The following is a 17,617-nucleotide window of genomic DNA, read 5'->3' as shown; positions in this document are numbered from 1 at the left end:
GATTGTTGTTAGATCCACCCGCATTGGGACCTACAATTGGTATCAGAGCTTCGGCTTACTAGTTGAGGTTTTTGGATCACAACCTTGGGTTTTGATCTTGAGTAGAAGATAAAGTGTTCTTGCAAAGAAAAACAAGAAAAATAACAAAAATACAAAAAGAATCGGGTTTCTAGTTCCATAAAATGACTTAAGAGTGCTCTTGGTAAAAATTAACAAATATAAAAGTTAAGATGTAAAACTTTTAGGTTTAAAAATTGTTAGAATTTGGACAGTTTGAAACTTCACATCGCATGAACATGGAGTTGTTGTCACCACTCATCTGCATCATCAGTCAAAGGTATAGTGGAGATCTTATCTACCTCAAACATCACGAGCTGAAGTCGTTGCCCGAACTTGACATCAACTACCTTCGAAAAGCTCTGGGACAAGGTGAGTATGATGATTCGTTGGAAGGTTGGGTCACCACTCATCTGCATAATCAGTCAAAGGTGGGTTACAAGGACTTCAAGTTGAATAAAGGTCGAAAGTACAAGAACCCACGGGAGATAGACCCAGCCACCGGAGAGCCATGCACTATGTGGAGATATAGGGTACCAAAGGACTGTCACATCATTTATCATGGTGAGCCCTATAGTCCTAACACTCTCCGAGACTTCATCGGTTGGGAATTCGATAACAAGACAGGTGAGGCCGTCATCCACTGCCGGAACATGCACGAGATTCGTGGTTTGACGAGCACAGGCTTATGGGATTGCACATGGAGGACGTGTTGAAGCTCTACAACTCACCGTTGTGAACCGTCATGGATATTGGTCGTTAAAACACCGACCGGATAGTTGAAGCCTTCAATAAGTTCATCAGAAGACTTGTTGAACTTCCACTGACCGAGGACGAATGTTTGGAGTACGATACCGACGGGTTCCAATACTAAAGACTAGAGGAAGATTGTTAGGTCCCGTTTTGCATATTTAGTCTTTTGTATTGATTTGTTTATGTATTTGAGCCTTTTGGTCATTTTTTATATATTGGCAAATGTCCATTGTAAAATGCCCATTGGGCCATTGGAAATAAAATGAAGTTTCTCATGCATGCTTCCTATAAAAGGGGAAGCCTGTCATGAGAAACACACTCTTGAATCCTTAATCCTTTTACCAAATCTCCTATCTTTTTCTCTTGTTCTCTCTCTCTCTCTCTCTCTCTCTCACTTACCTGAAAATAATCAACTCAAGATCCGAGACCAAAAGGTGACTTGGTGTGATTTCCGCTAGCACCAAGTTTGGTTGATCCAAAGATTGTTGTTAGATCCACCCGCGTTGGGACCTACAGGTTCGGTTTGAGAGTTCTATGGTTTGGTTTTGGTTTACAAGAATCAAAAACCGTTAATAACGGTTTGGTATACGGTTTGATCCAAAAACCACGAAAACCGGACAGTGAACACCCCTAGTTGTGATGATAAATGAAATCCTATCTGAATTGTTGAGACAACTGAGCGTGATCTACCCAATTACCAGTTTTATATTATGAAAACCAATTATTAAGCAATGACTAACAGCTATCGGATCAATGCGTAATATTATAATCCTAGATGTTGATGAACACAACTGAATAGTTAATGCAAGAGTTGATAAACTAAACACAAATTGCTAAAACAATCAATCAATAAAGCAAAGCAAGATAAAATAAGGCAGTCAATCAAGCTTTGAAATAGTTATGAATATAGAATTCAATCATAACGAGTTTACACAAAACCCTACGCCTGAAGTGATCACGAGGGATTTAGCCTTGCCTCAGCATCACGATTAACTCGAGCATGGATTGGAAGCATGAAGCCATGAAAGAATTGGTGATTATAAGGTGTTAACATGATGAGTCAAACCCCAAAATCGTCCAAGGTGGCTAGGGTATGAAGGATCTCCCTAATGGAGGCTGAAAACTGATTATATTCTCAACAAGGGTTTTTTTTCGTTTTTTTAGATCCTTATCGATTTTTCTCATTTTTTCGCTTCTCCTGAGCTAATATAACCTCATATTCAGATTTATCTCGTTGAGAAACTCGAAATTCATATATTATGGGTCCCGTTACTCATTTTATTGCCCGAGATATGCCCACTTTACTTAAGTGAACTTTCCAGTTAACCTGTCTTGTTCAGTTTTCACTTCGGCTTCAGGTTTCTCATCCACATCTTTCTCGAATCCTTCTTAACCATCCATATATGCTTCCCTATGCTTCCATATTTTCAATACTCGCTTAGCCTTCATCTAGATGGCTCTGAATTAGCTTGTTTAAGCTCCGAACATCTGTAATCATAAAAGAACTCAAAGTAATGGTGTTCGCCATACATAAACAATTAAAATACATAAAATAACACCTATATACACTTGATTTATACCCGACCATCACATCCCCACACTTACCATTTGCTTTCCCTCAATTAAACTCTTATGCAACACATACACGTCGGTCGATGATTCATCAATCACCATCATTAATACTAGTAAGGTATAAGGTCATACCCAATTCTCAAGACTAACACTTTCAAGATTGATAACCCACCAAACAATTTAATAATACATTTAAAAACAATGGAACCACCCAAATAAGTGTACTTTGTGTCCGGTTAAGACACACATGATCACATCCCTCACAAATATATATCTTTTCTCGGTTTAATATCTGAACCAGCATAAAGTGTGCTAGTATCTATCTGCCCTCTATACCAAGTACAAACGTAATAAGCTTGCGAGCCAATCATATCTCCACCCATTAACCACCGGTTGCATAAAGAATAAGACTATAGGTTTTTATGTGGCTTAGGTTCGGGTATGGAATAGGAATTATTTAGTGACTTATGGTGGATGAAACCCAATTTATTCAAACTAAACAAAAAATCAACTACTATCTGACTGGTATTTACAGCCAATGCTGACTTTAAGCACTGACTATTTCTAAGTTTTTCTGGTTTTTCAACATTTTCTTTCTTTTTTTTCTTTTTTTTTCTTTATTTTTAAACAGATACTAACATCAATATATACAAACAACTAACCTGAGACATGCGCACATTGTGTACTATGCTCCATAAACTGACTATATGCAACTCTAATATACCGGGTTTCATCACGCAGGGTTAAAATAAAAGGCTAAGGCTAACAAGGCTTGTACTGTAGGGTTTTAAGAAACGAAAGGGAAAAGGCACAAACTTGACTCCTAGGGGATAATGTAGGGTAGGGAGTATTATTTATGTGAAGCCAATATATGTGGGTTTCAACAATCCTAATTCTCCATACATGTGGTGGTATTAAGATCTTGACATACATATGACAAACAAGTTCTAGATATCATGAACATACTGATTGCACTAACAATCGCTCATATGACATGTGTGTGTGTGTGTGTGTATTAGTGTGTGCCTTAAATATAAGGCTAACTCTCATACACACACGGAAGGAAATTGGCTACCGATATGAAACATGTGCACCCGTCCCCATGGCTCGTTATCCCCATCTAATTGGTACATTTATATTTTCCTTTTTGAAAAACATTTGATGAGAATACTTTCAAGAAGCTTAAAAGACCATGACCAAAGACCTCTAACTTGGCATTGATAACAACAATTAACAATTCCGGATTTTACGCACAATCAATCTACTCTAAGGAAATAAAAATTTTCAATTTTTCCCACATCCCCATACTTGAGGTTAAAATTGTCCTTAATGTTAAAGATTTAGCTTTTTAAAAGGACATTAACAAGGGCGAGGTTAAAAATTACTAATTATTAATTTTATAATGGGGCCTTATGTGATGGTCATAACAAGCAATACAATTACACTTTTAATAAAGTAACTAACAAAACAAAGAAAATTATGCATGTACCTAGTTAGCGTAGCAAATCATTAACGTACTCCAAGTGGTCCGTGGGTCGGGGGACTATTACGAAAATTGTCTTTTTAGGTCCTCGAGCCTCAGGAACGATTAAAGTTCACCCGTCCCATAGCACGAGCCACATAAAAATTTCAAGAGTTTAGCCACCCCTCACAAGTCACAAGTAAGCCAAACAGAACTAGTAAGCTAAGCAGACCTAGCAAGCTATACAGACATAGCAAGCCAAGCAGACCTCGCATGCGACATAGACCTTGGACCATGAACACCCCTAGTTGTGATGATAAATGAAATCCTATCTGAATTGTTGAGACAACTGAGCGTGATCTACCCAATTACCAGTTTTATATTATGAAAACCAATTATTAAGCAATGACTAACAGCTATCGGATCAATGCGTAATATTATAATCCTAGATGTTGATGAACACAACTGAATAGTTAATGCAAGAGTTGATAAACTAAACACAAATTGCTAAAACAATCAATCAATAAAGCAAAGCAAGATAAAATAAGGCAGTCAATCAAGCTTTGAAATAGTTATGAATATAGAATTCAATCATAACGAGTTTACACAAAACCCTACACCTGAAGTGATCACGAGGGATTTAGCCTTGCCTCAGCATCACGATTAACTCGAGCATGGATTGGAAGCATGAAGCCATGAAAGAATTGGTGATTATAAGGTGTTAACATGATGAGTCAAACCCCAAAATCGTCCAAGGTGGCTAGGGTATGAAGGATCTCCCTAATGGAGGCTGAAAACTGATTATATTCTCAACAAGGGGTTTTTTTCGTTTTTTTAGATCCTTATCGATTTTTCTCATTTTTTCGCTTCTCCTGAGCTAATATAACGTCATATTCAGATTTATCTCGTTGAGAAACTCGAAATTCATATATTATGGGTCCCGTTACTCATTTTATTGCCCGAGATATGCCCACTTTACTTAAGTGCACTTTCCAGTTAACCTGTCTTGTTCAGTTTTCACTTCGGCTTCAGGTTTCTCATCCACAGCTTTCTCGAATCCTTCTTAACCATCCATATATGCTTCCCTATGCTTCCATCTTTTCAATACTCGCTTAGCCTTCATCTAGATGGCTCTGAATTAGCTTGTTTAAGCTCCGAACAGCTGTAATCATAAAAGAACTCAAAGTAATGGTGTTCGCCATACATAAACAATTAAAATACATAAAATAACACCTATATACACTTGATTTATACCCGACCATCACATCCCCACACTTACCATTTGCTTTCCCTCAATTAAACTCTTATGCAACACGTACACGTCGGTCGATGATTCATCAATCACCATCATTAATACTAGTAAGGTATAAGGTCATACCCAATTCTCAAGACTAACACTTTCAAGATTGATAACCCACCAAACAATTTAATAATACATTTAAAAACAATGGAACTACCCAAATAAGTGTACTTTGTGTCCGGTTAAGACACACATGATCACATCCCTCACAAATATATATCTTTTCTCGGTTTAATATCTGAACCAGCATAAAGTGTGCTAGTATCTATCTGCCCTCTATACCAAGTACAAACGTAATAAGGTCATACCCAATTCTCAAGACTAACACTTTCAAGATTGATAACCCACCAAACAATTTAATAATACATTTAAAAACAATGGAACTACCCAAATAAGTGTACTTTGTGTCCGGTTAAGACACACATGATCACATCCCTCACAAATATATATCTTTTCTCGGTTTAATATCTGAACCAGCATAAAGTGTGCTAGTATCTATCTGCCCTCTATACCAAGTACAAACGTAATAAGGTCATACCCAATTCTCAAGACTAACACTTTCAAGATTGATAACCCACCAAACAATTTAATAATACATTTAAAAACAATGGAACTACCCAAATAAGTGTACTTTGTGTCCGGTTAAGACACACATGATCACATCCCTCACAAATATATATCTTTTCTCGGTTTAATATCTGAACCAGCATAAAGTGTGCTAGTATCTATCTGCCCTCTATACCAAGTACAAACGTAATAAGCTTGCGAGCCAATCATATCTCCACCCATTAACCACCGGTTGCATAAAGAATAAGACTATAGGTTTTTATGTGGCTTAGGTTCGGGTATGGAATAGGAATTATTTAGTGACTTATGGTGGATGAAACCCAATTTATTCAAACTAAACAAAAAATCAACTACTATCTGACTGGTATTTACAGCCAATGCTGACTTTAAGCACTGACTATTTCTAAGTTTTTCTGGTTTTTCAACATTTTCTTTCTTTTTTTTCCTTTTTTTTCTTTATTTTTAAACAGATACTAACATCAATATATACAAACATCAATATATACAAACAACTAACCTGAGACATGCGCACATTGTGTACTATGCTCCATAAACTGACTATATGCAACTCTAATATACATGCTAAGGCTAACAAGGCTTGTACTGTAGGGTTTTAAGAAACGAAAGGGAAAAGGCACAAACTTGACTCCTAGGGGATAATGTAGGGTAGGGAGTATTATTTATGTGAAGCCAATATATGTGGGTTTCAACAATCCTAATTCTCCATACATGTGGTGGTATTAAGATCTTGACATACATATGACAAACAAGTTCTAGATATCATGAACATACTGATTGCACTAACAATCGCTCATATGACATGTGTGTGTGTGTGTATTAGTGTGTGCCTTAAATATAAGGCTAACTCTCATACACACACGGAAGGAAATTGGCTACCGATATGAAACATGTGCACCCGTCCCCATGGCTCGTTATCCCCATCTAATTGGTACATTTATATTTTCCCTTTTGAAAAACATTTGATGAGAATACTTTCAAGAAGCTTAAAAGACCATGACCAAAGACCTCTAACTTGGCATTGATAACAACAATTAACAATTCCGGATTTTACGCACAATCAATCTACTCTAAGGCAGTAAAAATTTTCAATTTTTCCCACATCCCAATACTTGAGGTTAAAATTGTCCTTAATGTTAAAGATTTAGCTTTTTAAAAGGACATTAACAAGGGCGAGGTTAAAATTTACTAATTATTAATTTTATAATGGTGCCTTATGTGATGGTCATAACAAGCAATACAATTACACTTTTAATAAAGTAACTAACAAAACAAAGAAAATTATGCATGTACCTAGTTAGCGTAGCAAATCATTAACGTACTCCAAGTGGTCCGTGGGTCGGGGGACTATTACGAAAATTGTCTTTTTAGGTCCTCGAGCCTCAGGAACGATTAAAGTTCACCCGTCCCATAGCACGAGCCACATAAAAATTTCAAGAGTTTAGCCACCCCTCACAAGTCACAAGTAAGCCAAACAGAACTAGCAAGCTAAGCAGACCTAGCAAGCTATACAGACCTAGCAAGCCAAGCAGACCTCGCATGCGACATAGACCTTGCAAGCCAAGTAGGCCTAGCAAGCCAAGTAATAATAGCTTCTTCACTAAACACCAAGAACTCCTAGATTTTTGATGTGGCATTCCCAAAGTTACCCTTTTGCTACAGTGATACGTTTGAAATAAACGATTAGTAATATACAAAGATAAAATAATAAAATATACAAATAAACCAAAACCTAGGTTGCCCCCAGGTCATCGCTAAACCGTTACCTGATTTGACAGTTATTGTGGTCAAATGGAACATTTACCTACTAAGTTTCCTATAAAAGCTCAGTAGTTAAGGTGCATTGGCTTTGCTTCCTCTTTAATGTTCAACATGTTTAATGAACAAATGTGGGTCGGCTTGAATGCACATTTCACTTTAGAATTTCCAACATATGCCCGATGGTTAACATGTTTAACTCTTATTTTCAAAGAGTTAAATGTTGATTTGGGCCAAATTGAACATTTTCACACCGAGTTTCCTGTGTATGCTCGATAGTTGAGGTGTTGTGCCCACACTTTCTTCCTCATAGTTGACACACCAATAGAACCAATATGAGCCCATTTCTTACTGTTTTGACCAACATCCTTCACCATTACTTTTTTCTTCCTCGATTTTAGACCATCACCCTGACTTTGTAATTTGTGTAATATATAATGGGGGATGGTCAAGATAACCTGGAACTATTTCTGTCTCTGATTTCTCGAAAGGTGTTTATCTTCAGTTGGCTCCATAATTTCAATTATATACTTAAACAGTCTGGAGCCTCTCCTTCAACATCGTCATCAGCAACCATAACCACAAGATCCATTGGCTCATCAGTAATTGATGGAGTTGGTGTAGTATTATTCTCGACAACCTCCTCCTCAAATTCATTCTCTGAAAAATCAAGAGCCTCTTCATATATGTCATCTTCTTTATCATCGGCCGCCATTTCACTTTCTTGTTTAATTTTGGCCAAATCATCAATTAGTTGGCTCATCAATTCATCTTGAGCAACATTAGTCTGTTTGTTAACTTCCATTCTCCAACTGAGGTTCTTCAAAAGTATCAACACCTTATAATCTTCAGAGTCACCTTGACTATGTTGGTTGTTATTTTGTTACCTTTTGTTGAAACCCTCTGAATTACTATGATTATACCCAACTTGATTATAATAGTGAGGGACTTCTTCGTATGTCGTTTGAAGGTATCCATCAGAATAGTATTCCTCATCCTCTTGATAACTTAAATATGTTGGCGTCTCGAGCCCATTACTATCATACTCACTTGACTCATAACATCCCTTACAAATAGGTGGAGACGGTGAATAATTCTGGAAATGCATGTTGCGACCATGCTGGTTGAGGTTCCTTCGATTATCGAACTCATAGTTGCCTTGAGGAGTTGGTGAAAGTCGTTCATGCAATGGAGTTGAAATTTATGGGTCAGCATCTTCCACGACCTCATATCCCTCATATGGGTTATAAACTCATCTCTACGTCATCGGGAGTTACCTGCACACATGCGACACAAGAATACTGAGCGTCAAACTGACAAAAGCAAAAATAAAACAAAAACGAAATTAACAAAAATAAACAAAAGACTAATCTAGCACTTTGCGCCTTGATTCCCCCTAAAAGGTGTCATTTTGATGTAGATGTCGTGCTCTAATAAAAAAAAGTATCTATAAAACTTAAATACCTATAACTAATACGGGTAAGTAAAGTCGTCTCCAAATTGATAAGTGGAATGTGCAAGTTTGATTAATGACTTTAAAACCAATTAACTAAGCGGATAAACGATGTCAAACAGTTTGAAAGATGTTTTGAATATGACACAATTACTTTTATGGTTTGTAAGTAATTTATGAAACGAGTGATTTATTTCAGGTTCAGGTAATATGATGACAACTGGTCATGAATTCTTTTAAGTTGATTGCGCAGTAATTACTAGACCTAGTAGCTTGGTTGTGATGACAAACGAAACCCTATCTGGATTGTTGAGACAACTTAACTTGATCTACCTAATTACCAGTTTTATATTATGAAAACCAATTATTAAGCAATGACTAACGGCTATTGGATCAATGACATAATATTATAATCCTAGATTTTGTTGAACACAACCGAATAGTTGATGCAAGATTTGATAAACTAGACACAAACTGTCTAAACAATCAATCAAAAAAGCAAAGTAAGATAAATTAAGACAACCAATCAAGATTTGAAACAATTAAGAACATAGAATTCGATCATAACAAGTTTACACAAAACCCTACACCTGAATTGATTGCGAGGGATTTAACCTTGCCTATGCATCACGAATAACTCGAGCATGGATTGAAGGATGAAATCATGGAAGAATTCGTGATTATAAGGAGTTAAGATGATGAATCAAAGCACCAAAATCATCCAAGTTGGCTAGGGTATGAAGGGTCTCCCTAATGGAGGCTGAAACCTGATTATATTCTCAACTAGGGTTTTTTTTCGTTATTTTAGATCCTTCACGATTTTTACGATTTTTTCGCGTCTTGCGAGCTAATATAACATCATATTCAGATTATCGGTCTCCATAATCGGTCATCGACGTTAATCGATGACAAGGTAATATGATTTTTACGATTTTTTAGATCCTTCATTATAATAGGGTTTTTATCATTGACGTTGAACATAATCGGTCTCCATTTATTATCAGCGTAAGACTTCTGCTTGTTCGGCCTCGCCTTCATTAAAGCTTTGATCTAGTCAAACTTTTCCAATGTCGATTGGACTACTTCTAAACTTCCCCAACTCCTTCTCACCGATCTAATCCCAACACAACAAAGTTCTGCAACATCTCCCATTTAACATCACAAATGTGGCATCCCAATACTCGCGTATAGCTGTTGCTGTAGAAGAATTCTACCAAAGGCAAATGATCATCCCAACTATCATCGAAGTTCAAAACACAAGTTCAAAGCATATGCTTGTGGGTTTATATACTTCTTTTAGATCGTCCATCGATTTGATGATGATATGATATGTTCCTGTTTAGTCTCGTGCACATTGCTTAGTGGAATCTCTCCCAAAACATCGACGTGAAACACATGTCTTGGTCAGACACGATCGAAAATGGCACTCCATGCCTTGCCACAACTTCTCTAATGAACTTCTCTGTTAACTTTTCTGAATTAAAAGTCTCACGTATTGGTAGAAAGAGAACACTAATAGTCAAATAGTCTTTAATCAGCCAAATAGTGTCATGAGCTAATTAAACATGGTAGCTTGGTTATGAAGTCCAAAATGATGTGTTCCCACTTACACTCTGGTATTTCATCAGGTTGACGGCTAAAACTTCTCAAAGTCATGCTTGCTTGACTTGAATACATATTGAGGGATTCAAGTTGCATCCATGTCATCCATTATCCCAACTACCTTAAAAAGCATACTACAAAGATTGTTTGCTTGAATATCTTATTATTTCTTGCCCGCATGTGGATAAATCACTGATTCGTTATCTTTATTTACAATTTCATCATCAAACATTATTAAAATCAATGTAGAAAATCAACTATGGTGTCGCTACCGTTAGGCGTTTCACTCAACGTGAAATTTCATTGAAATTCAGTTAAATTCCAATTTCATCTCTTATCAAACCGAAATGTCATGGCACGGGATTTCAGTTTTAATTCTTTTGAATTCTTAAGAATTATGTGAAACAATCGCATCATTAGTATTTGCAAGTGTACTAAAATGTATATAGCGTATTAATTTCCCGTGTATTACACCAAATAACATAATTACACGACAACACAAAATAGAACTTGTGTAAAATATAGCATAATAGTTATCCTGTGTATTGCCCATTTTTGTTGCTAGTAGCTTGCAATGAGTGTTTTGTTGGCATTATAATTCCTGCTTCCGTTAGGTCCTATGTTTTTTCATACTAATAGTTGTCTTTTGTTGATAAATAGTTGCATCCTCACATGTGTGATGTAAAGTTGTGGGAAAACAAGGTAACATTGTGGTCCTAATTACTATTATGGCATGACAACTAGAGCATCCGCATTAATGTTAGCCACAAGAACAAACGTGGTATGAGCAAATGAGATCCAGTGATTTAGAGCAACCGTAACAATGGGTTTGTGGCCGGGAAGTCCATATGGAGGAGTTGTGTTGAAAAACCATTTGTGCCAAAGTCCATGGGGAAAAACCCTTCTTGTGGAGTAAGACTATTTGTGCCAAGTCTGTGATTTCATATGCAGCCTGGAAGAGATGTGTGGGCCCCACTATCAAATCTCAATATCTCTTATGTTAATATTTTTTTACAGTAAGGTTTATAAAGTTTTGTTGTTCTAGAAGAAAAATAGTAGTTTTGAAATAGTGTAGGTTTTGTTTTTATGGTTGCTCTTGTATGCATTGTACTTCATCCTCTTTTTGGTATTATTTTAAATCGGTTTGTCCTACAGCTATATTCAAAGATGAATATAGATTATATATATATATAGTATAATTAAGAAATTTGGTGTTACAAAAGATTTTTTTGAATATTTTATTAGTTGTGTTTTGTTTTTAAATAAATTATTTTGGTGCATAATTAGTTGTGATATCTTGATATGTTGGTTGAAGTGAAGTTAGTAAATGTTTGGTAAACTAGGAAATATAATCTACTCTGCAGGATCGAGACGTGTATAAAGCAAGAATTCTTGATATTTATTTTGGTTAATTTTTTTTTTGGAACGGCTAACTAAGTAACGTCGGGTACTTCGTACGCGGCCCCTATTGGATAAAGGTAGGTCGAGCCGGCCACGAGTCCGGACGGACGGAGCCCCTAGCGGTCCACCTATTGAGGGATTCCCCGGATAAAACCCGACCCACGCCCGCCAAACGGCACGACAGCAAGGAGCCGGTAAAACCAGGTGAGATCAGGACTCGAACCCTGGCATATCTCTCATATCTCCCATATAAATTGGTGGTAGTAAGGTTTGATCCCCCTACCTCTCACTTGTAAAGTGAGTGCTCTACCATTGAGCCACATCGAGACTCCTTTTTTCTTTGAATAGAATTTTTATTTTTGGGGGTTTTTATGTTTTTTATAATTATTTTATTTGTGCTTTTTTTTGTTTAAATATGTTAATATAAATAAGAGTTTTAGTGTCACAAGTACCCCATTGGGTCAATTGGTGGAAGACATTTTTTTGCTGTGATTTTGTTCTGGTATCGTAACAAACGTGATGAAAACCAACCTAATTCACGTAGACTCACTGCGTTCGGTTTTAGTTCCACCGTAATGATCGTAACGAAAATGGACCGGATGCCGATTTTTTTAGTTCCAATATCGTAACGAACATGATGGAAACCGACCGAATTTGCGTAGACTCACTGCCTCAACGTTCAGGATCGACAACGCTCGAGTTTACCAACCGACTCCACCTCATTGGTTCACCTAAATTTTAAGAATTTTTTTTGTTTTAAACCGACAGAATTCGCGCCAACTTACCGCCTCAATGCTTGAGACGAACAACTCCTAGGTTTACCACCGTTCGAGTTTTACCAACATGCTCTACGCAACACATCGGATAAAACACTAGTTATCTATAATAGTTGTATAGACAAACTAAAATAGAAATGTATTTGAAAAATTGGGACCTAACTAAAAGTGCAAGAATAATCCTATAAAAATATGTTTTAAAATAAATGTGTCGTATAATGTAGTAATATTTTAAAACTAACATGACAATGTTGCTTCAATAACCTGAGTTAATACTTTGAAAAATGATAATCTTAACCTTTATTTATGTAAGTCAAGAATACTTCAAGCATGCATTTTACACTCAATTTACATTTGATTTATACTCGATTTCGCTACTACGTTTCTTCATTTCGTTCATAACTATTATTGTAAGAAAAGTCAAAGAAAAATCAAGTATAAATGTATGATGATTATGTAACTGGAATTAATCTTGACAAATTTAATGAAAGTTAAAATTATCATTAGTCAAGATGTACATATGAATTATTATCCACAAATATGTCAATTGTTAAAATTCAATTTTTTAAATAAAAAAAATAAAAATTACATCTAGCATTTAGTTGAATTAGTTAATTAATTAATAACATAAGTTGGTGTAATGCATAAAGAAAATATAGTAAAAAAGATTTATGACAGAAAATAGAAAGATCAAACCCACCGCTAACATGTTGGGTCCAACCTGTTCAATAGAAATGTCCCTTTCTTGTCTTTAAACCACCACCTCTATGCTTGAATTCATGTTCCATGCTTCCATGTATGTGTGCCCTCAAAAATATATAGGGTAACCGGGGTGATTTAGTGATAACCATCATTTTCCTTTAGCAAGGTCACTAAAAGAAAAGTAAACTGTGACTGAAATTTACAATCAGAATAAAGTCGCAAAATTATATATTAAATACCTTTGTAATATACGGATATCAAGCTAATATATAATTAAAAGGTAAGTTGTATACTTCATAGTTTTGGCATTTAATTTTTGAATATTTACCTTATAGCCTAGCTATTCATGAGTCGAGCCTAAGTCGAGCCAGTGTGGTTCCGAGCTCGAATTAAACGAGGCAGCTTGGTTAGGCTCTAGCACGATTTTGAAGTTAAACGAGCTTAATATCGAGTCAACGAGCCGAGCCTTGGTCGATTTTGGCTCAGTTACAAAAATGATCCAAATCAGCTCAGGATGTTTCAAATCAACTTTTTATAGCTAGTTTTATTTGAGCTTTTATCGAGCGAGCTACGGGCCCGAGCTTCGAGCTTCAAGCTTTTTGAACAGCCCTAAATATATTATATATGATTAAAGACAACTTCTATAGTTTAGCTCTTTCAAGTTTTACTAGCAAAGTTTCAACATTTACCATTAGGCTTCGTAACTTTGGTAATGAAACTTTCGTTTTTTAAACTTTTGCCACAATACTTTTAGTCTCACAACTTTCGCCACCAAACTTTTGTCATAAAACATTTTGACTTACAACTTTGTAGACCAAACTTGTGCAACAAAACTTTTAGTATTTCAACTTTGGCACAAAAATTTTACAGTTCTACAATAAACTTTTAGACTTTCAAATTTAGCCAGAAAGCTTTTACCGTAACAAATCAAACAGATAACGGCTAAGTTCCCGTCGCGTCCCCACTGCCAGCGGTAGCTCTCAAACATGTAACGTGTTTAACCCGTTCCGCCGTAACTCTCGGGGATAAATTCTTGTTAGACTATGTGTTGTGGTTTGGTTAATTAAAGCGTCACATCACTGCCACATAGACAATAGGATTTAAGTAACCTATCAAAAAATATGAAGAGGGGTTAGTTAATCATGGTGATGATTGGACCAATACAAACCATTCATAGATATTGGGTGAGACAGGCATCATTCTAATGGTGAGAGAGGGGATATCGCCCTCTTTCAAAGTAGTGCAATAGTGGGGGGGGTTAGAGTGGATGAGGTGGTAGGGAGGGACGCCTCACTTCTCTACAACACTTGGTCTTACTGATTAATTTGCAACGAAAATCTTAGTAGTTGCTAGATTCTATTGTTAGTCGCAAAGCAGTCATAATATTAAAATTTAGAGACTATCTGCAGAAATATGCAACGATAAATACTTTAGTAAAACCCAATTCTCAAGTAGCGTCTTATGTTTAAATATTGCTACAATAACCTGTTGTCCGCCTATTTTGTGTAAATTATAATTTACCTTATACTTGGTTATAGCCTGTGCAAAACACAAGTGGTTAAAAAAAAGTTAAATTTAATAATAAATATATAATAGCATACCTTATACCTTATGAATGCATAAGACATAAATAATAAATAAAATTTTATAATTTATAAATATCTAAAACATCATTTAATACAACATTTAAAATTATATTTATAACTTTATTATTAATTCTATAAATGATAATAATATTAATTGGCATTCTAATTCAGTTGAATAACATGTGAGAAAAATGATTTTGTTTAATAGTATTGGTAGATTATTGGTTAGTAACTTAGTATGGTATTAGTAGATTAAATCTTGTTCTAATAATGCAAATATAGTCAAAAGTAATTGCAGATTTTATGGGATATCACACACCCACGTCAAACATCAAGCACGAGACCTAATTGCCAACTTACTTACCGACTTCTCAGTCTCCCTAAAAATTTACTTTTCATGAGTGGTACGGATACTTTAAATGCAAGGTTTGTGTTAGAACTTAGAAGATAGGACACGAGGGTACGTTATTATTGGTGTTTAAAGAGGCGCAGTCAACAGTGTATGGCAATAGAAGCTAGCAAGGACTATGATGAACCCACACCAAGAAGAGGAGATAAGAAACAAAAGATCACAGCTGCGGGATGATGATGAGAGTGATGATCATGAAAAGGACACGGTGATGCCTGGCTTTCGGTTTCATCCGACCGAGGAAGAGCTTGTTGAGTTCTACCTTCGCCGTAAGGTAGAGGGCAAGAAATTCAATGTTGAGCTCATCACTTTTCTTGATCTTTATCGATATGACCCGTGGGAACTTCCTGGTATACATCACTGATATTTATATTGTTCTTTCTTCTGGATCTTGTAATTCTTTCTGACAAAAGTTTTCTTTCTTTTGGTTGATTTTTGTTTGATTCTGCAATCAAATAACTTGGATTCCCTATTTTAGAATCTAATTATTTCTTAATTTTGTTTTCTTTTCTTGTCAATAAACCTATCGAGTATACTCTTTTAGTTGGATTACTTTCTTGTTTCTTTAACTCTAAATCTATTTCAAGAACACCATTTTTCAGATCTTGAATCTTGACCTAAACAGTTTACTTTGCTCATGATGTTTGTTCAAGAAAATAATTAAGATTAAGAATTAACCCCGTATATATATAATTTGGATCTTGTGTCACATGTGATTTCAGCTTTGGCAGCAATAGGAGAGAAAGAATGGTTTTTCTATGTACCAAGAGATAGGAAGTACCGTAACGGGGATCGACCTAACCGTGTGACAACTTCAGGCTACTGGAAGGCCACTGGAGCCGATCGGATGATAAGAACCGACAATTTTCGATCTATTGGGTTAAAGAAAACCCTTGTTTTTTATTCTGGAAAAGCTCCTAAAGGAGTTCGAAGTAGTTGGATCATGAATGAATACCGATTACCCCCACACGAGTTCGAAAGATTACAAAAGGTCAGTCTAGCTAGTGAACATTTCTTTTATTGTCTAGATCTATCAACTTGATCATGAACAAGTGCAAGAAACCATATTTATTTTAACAAGCATGAATTGATCTTAAACTCATGTACCAATCTCACCGCTAGCTTTAAATGCATACATCTCTCTCTCTCTCTCTCTCTCTCTAGGTCAATATCACCGCTAGCTTTTAATACTTATGTAAGTACATATGGATCTGGTTATCATGTTTGTTTTTACTACGGTTTTGTGTTTGCAGGCTGAGATATCATTGTGTAGGGTTTACAAACGAACTGGAGTTGAAGACCATCCATCTCTACCTCGTACTCTTCAAACAACAAGGGGTACTTCTTCTGATCACAATAGCAGGCACAACTCACAGAATCTAAGTTTCAACTGTTTTGAAGGCCAGTCTTCTCACCATAATGAAGACAAAACCAGTGACACGACCACAACAGATATTGTCGGAACTGCTTTGGGTGTCTCAAACCCTATTAACTCCTCCTACAACATTGATGATCTACATAGGATATTAAGCTCCCAACAAGCTCTAGATAATTGCCCACCCTCTCAACTTCTTAATATCAATAATTACCAAGTCGGTGTTTGTTCTAACTACTCTCCAAATCTCTCCGGTAACGATTTGCTCATGCAACAACAACCCCCACCACATCAAGAACTGTCACCTCACGTGCATCTGCAAGCGCTTCTTGCACCTAATTACTTGGCCGGAGCAGTTCAAGGAACATTTCCAGATAGACTTTGGGAATGGAATTCGATGTTGAGTGAAGGAAGCAAAGACTCCATTGATCCATTCAAGTGATTAATTTGCTACTATGCTTATAAGTTAAGTTATAAGTTATAACTAATGAAGTTGCATGCATAGTGTAAACTTGACGTGCAACAAGCATTGACTTTGGTATATCATGTTATGTTTTAGGATGTTTAAGGTAGTTGTCTTAAGTGATAAGGCTGATTCATTATATGTAAGATGACATATTGACGTATTAGGGTTTTCGATTTTTGAGGTACGTAATAAACATCTGCCATAACTAAATATGTAATCTGTGTTGATTGTGATTTGCTTTATTTGGACTTTGATGGCTAATGGTATATCTTAACAGCTGGTCTGATGTCTAGTGTATGATTAGGCTGTGCAATATATTGTGTGGACTAAACGCATGAAAATGGTACTGCTGAGTGTTAG

The 17,617-nt window shown here is 36.0% G+C and overlaps 1 protein-coding gene across 1 annotated transcript; it reads left to right on the top strand.

The window, feature by feature from the left end:
* Positions 1 to 15,511: 15,511 nt before the first annotated feature.
* LOC143628351 (NAC domain-containing protein 35-like) lies at positions 15,512 to 17,233 on the top strand. The gene is made up of 3 exons (XM_077097969.1): positions 15,512 to 15,766; positions 16,139 to 16,407; positions 16,670 to 17,233. The coding sequence occupies exons 1-3, from the start codon at positions 15,535 to 15,537 to the stop codon at positions 17,231 to 17,233; spliced, it is 1,065 nt and encodes a 354-aa protein (XP_076954084.1). The 5' UTR covers positions 15,512 to 15,534.
* The last annotated feature ends 384 nt before the right edge of the window (positions 17,234 to 17,617 follow it).

The sequence above is a fragment of the Bidens hawaiensis genome, unplaced genomic scaffold, assembly GCF_021521415.1.
Source record: "Bidens hawaiensis isolate Kalapana, Puna unplaced genomic scaffold, B.hawaiensis_p1.1 tig00004931_1, whole genome shotgun sequence".
NCBI lineage: Eukaryota > Viridiplantae > Streptophyta > Magnoliopsida > Asterales > Asteraceae > Bidens > Bidens hawaiensis.
Note: the sequence above shows the minus strand (reverse complement) of the source record. Positions and strands in the feature narration are given on the sequence as shown.

What these genes read in the sequence shown, in the direction of transcription:
- LOC143628351 (XM_077097969.1), top strand. Translation starts at nt 15,535, where the DNA reads ATGATGAACCCACACCAAGAAGAGGAGATAAGAAACAAAAGATCACAG. An exon ending in TGACCCGTGGGAACTTCCTG is followed by an intron (nt 15,767 to 16,138) that starts GTATACATCACT and finishes ATGTGATTTCAG; the next exon opens with CTTTGGCAGCAATAGGAGAG. An exon ending in AGTTCGAAAGATTACAAAAG is followed by an intron (nt 16,408 to 16,669) that starts GTCAGTCTAGCT and finishes TTGTGTTTGCAG; the next exon opens with GCTGAGATATCATTGTGTAG.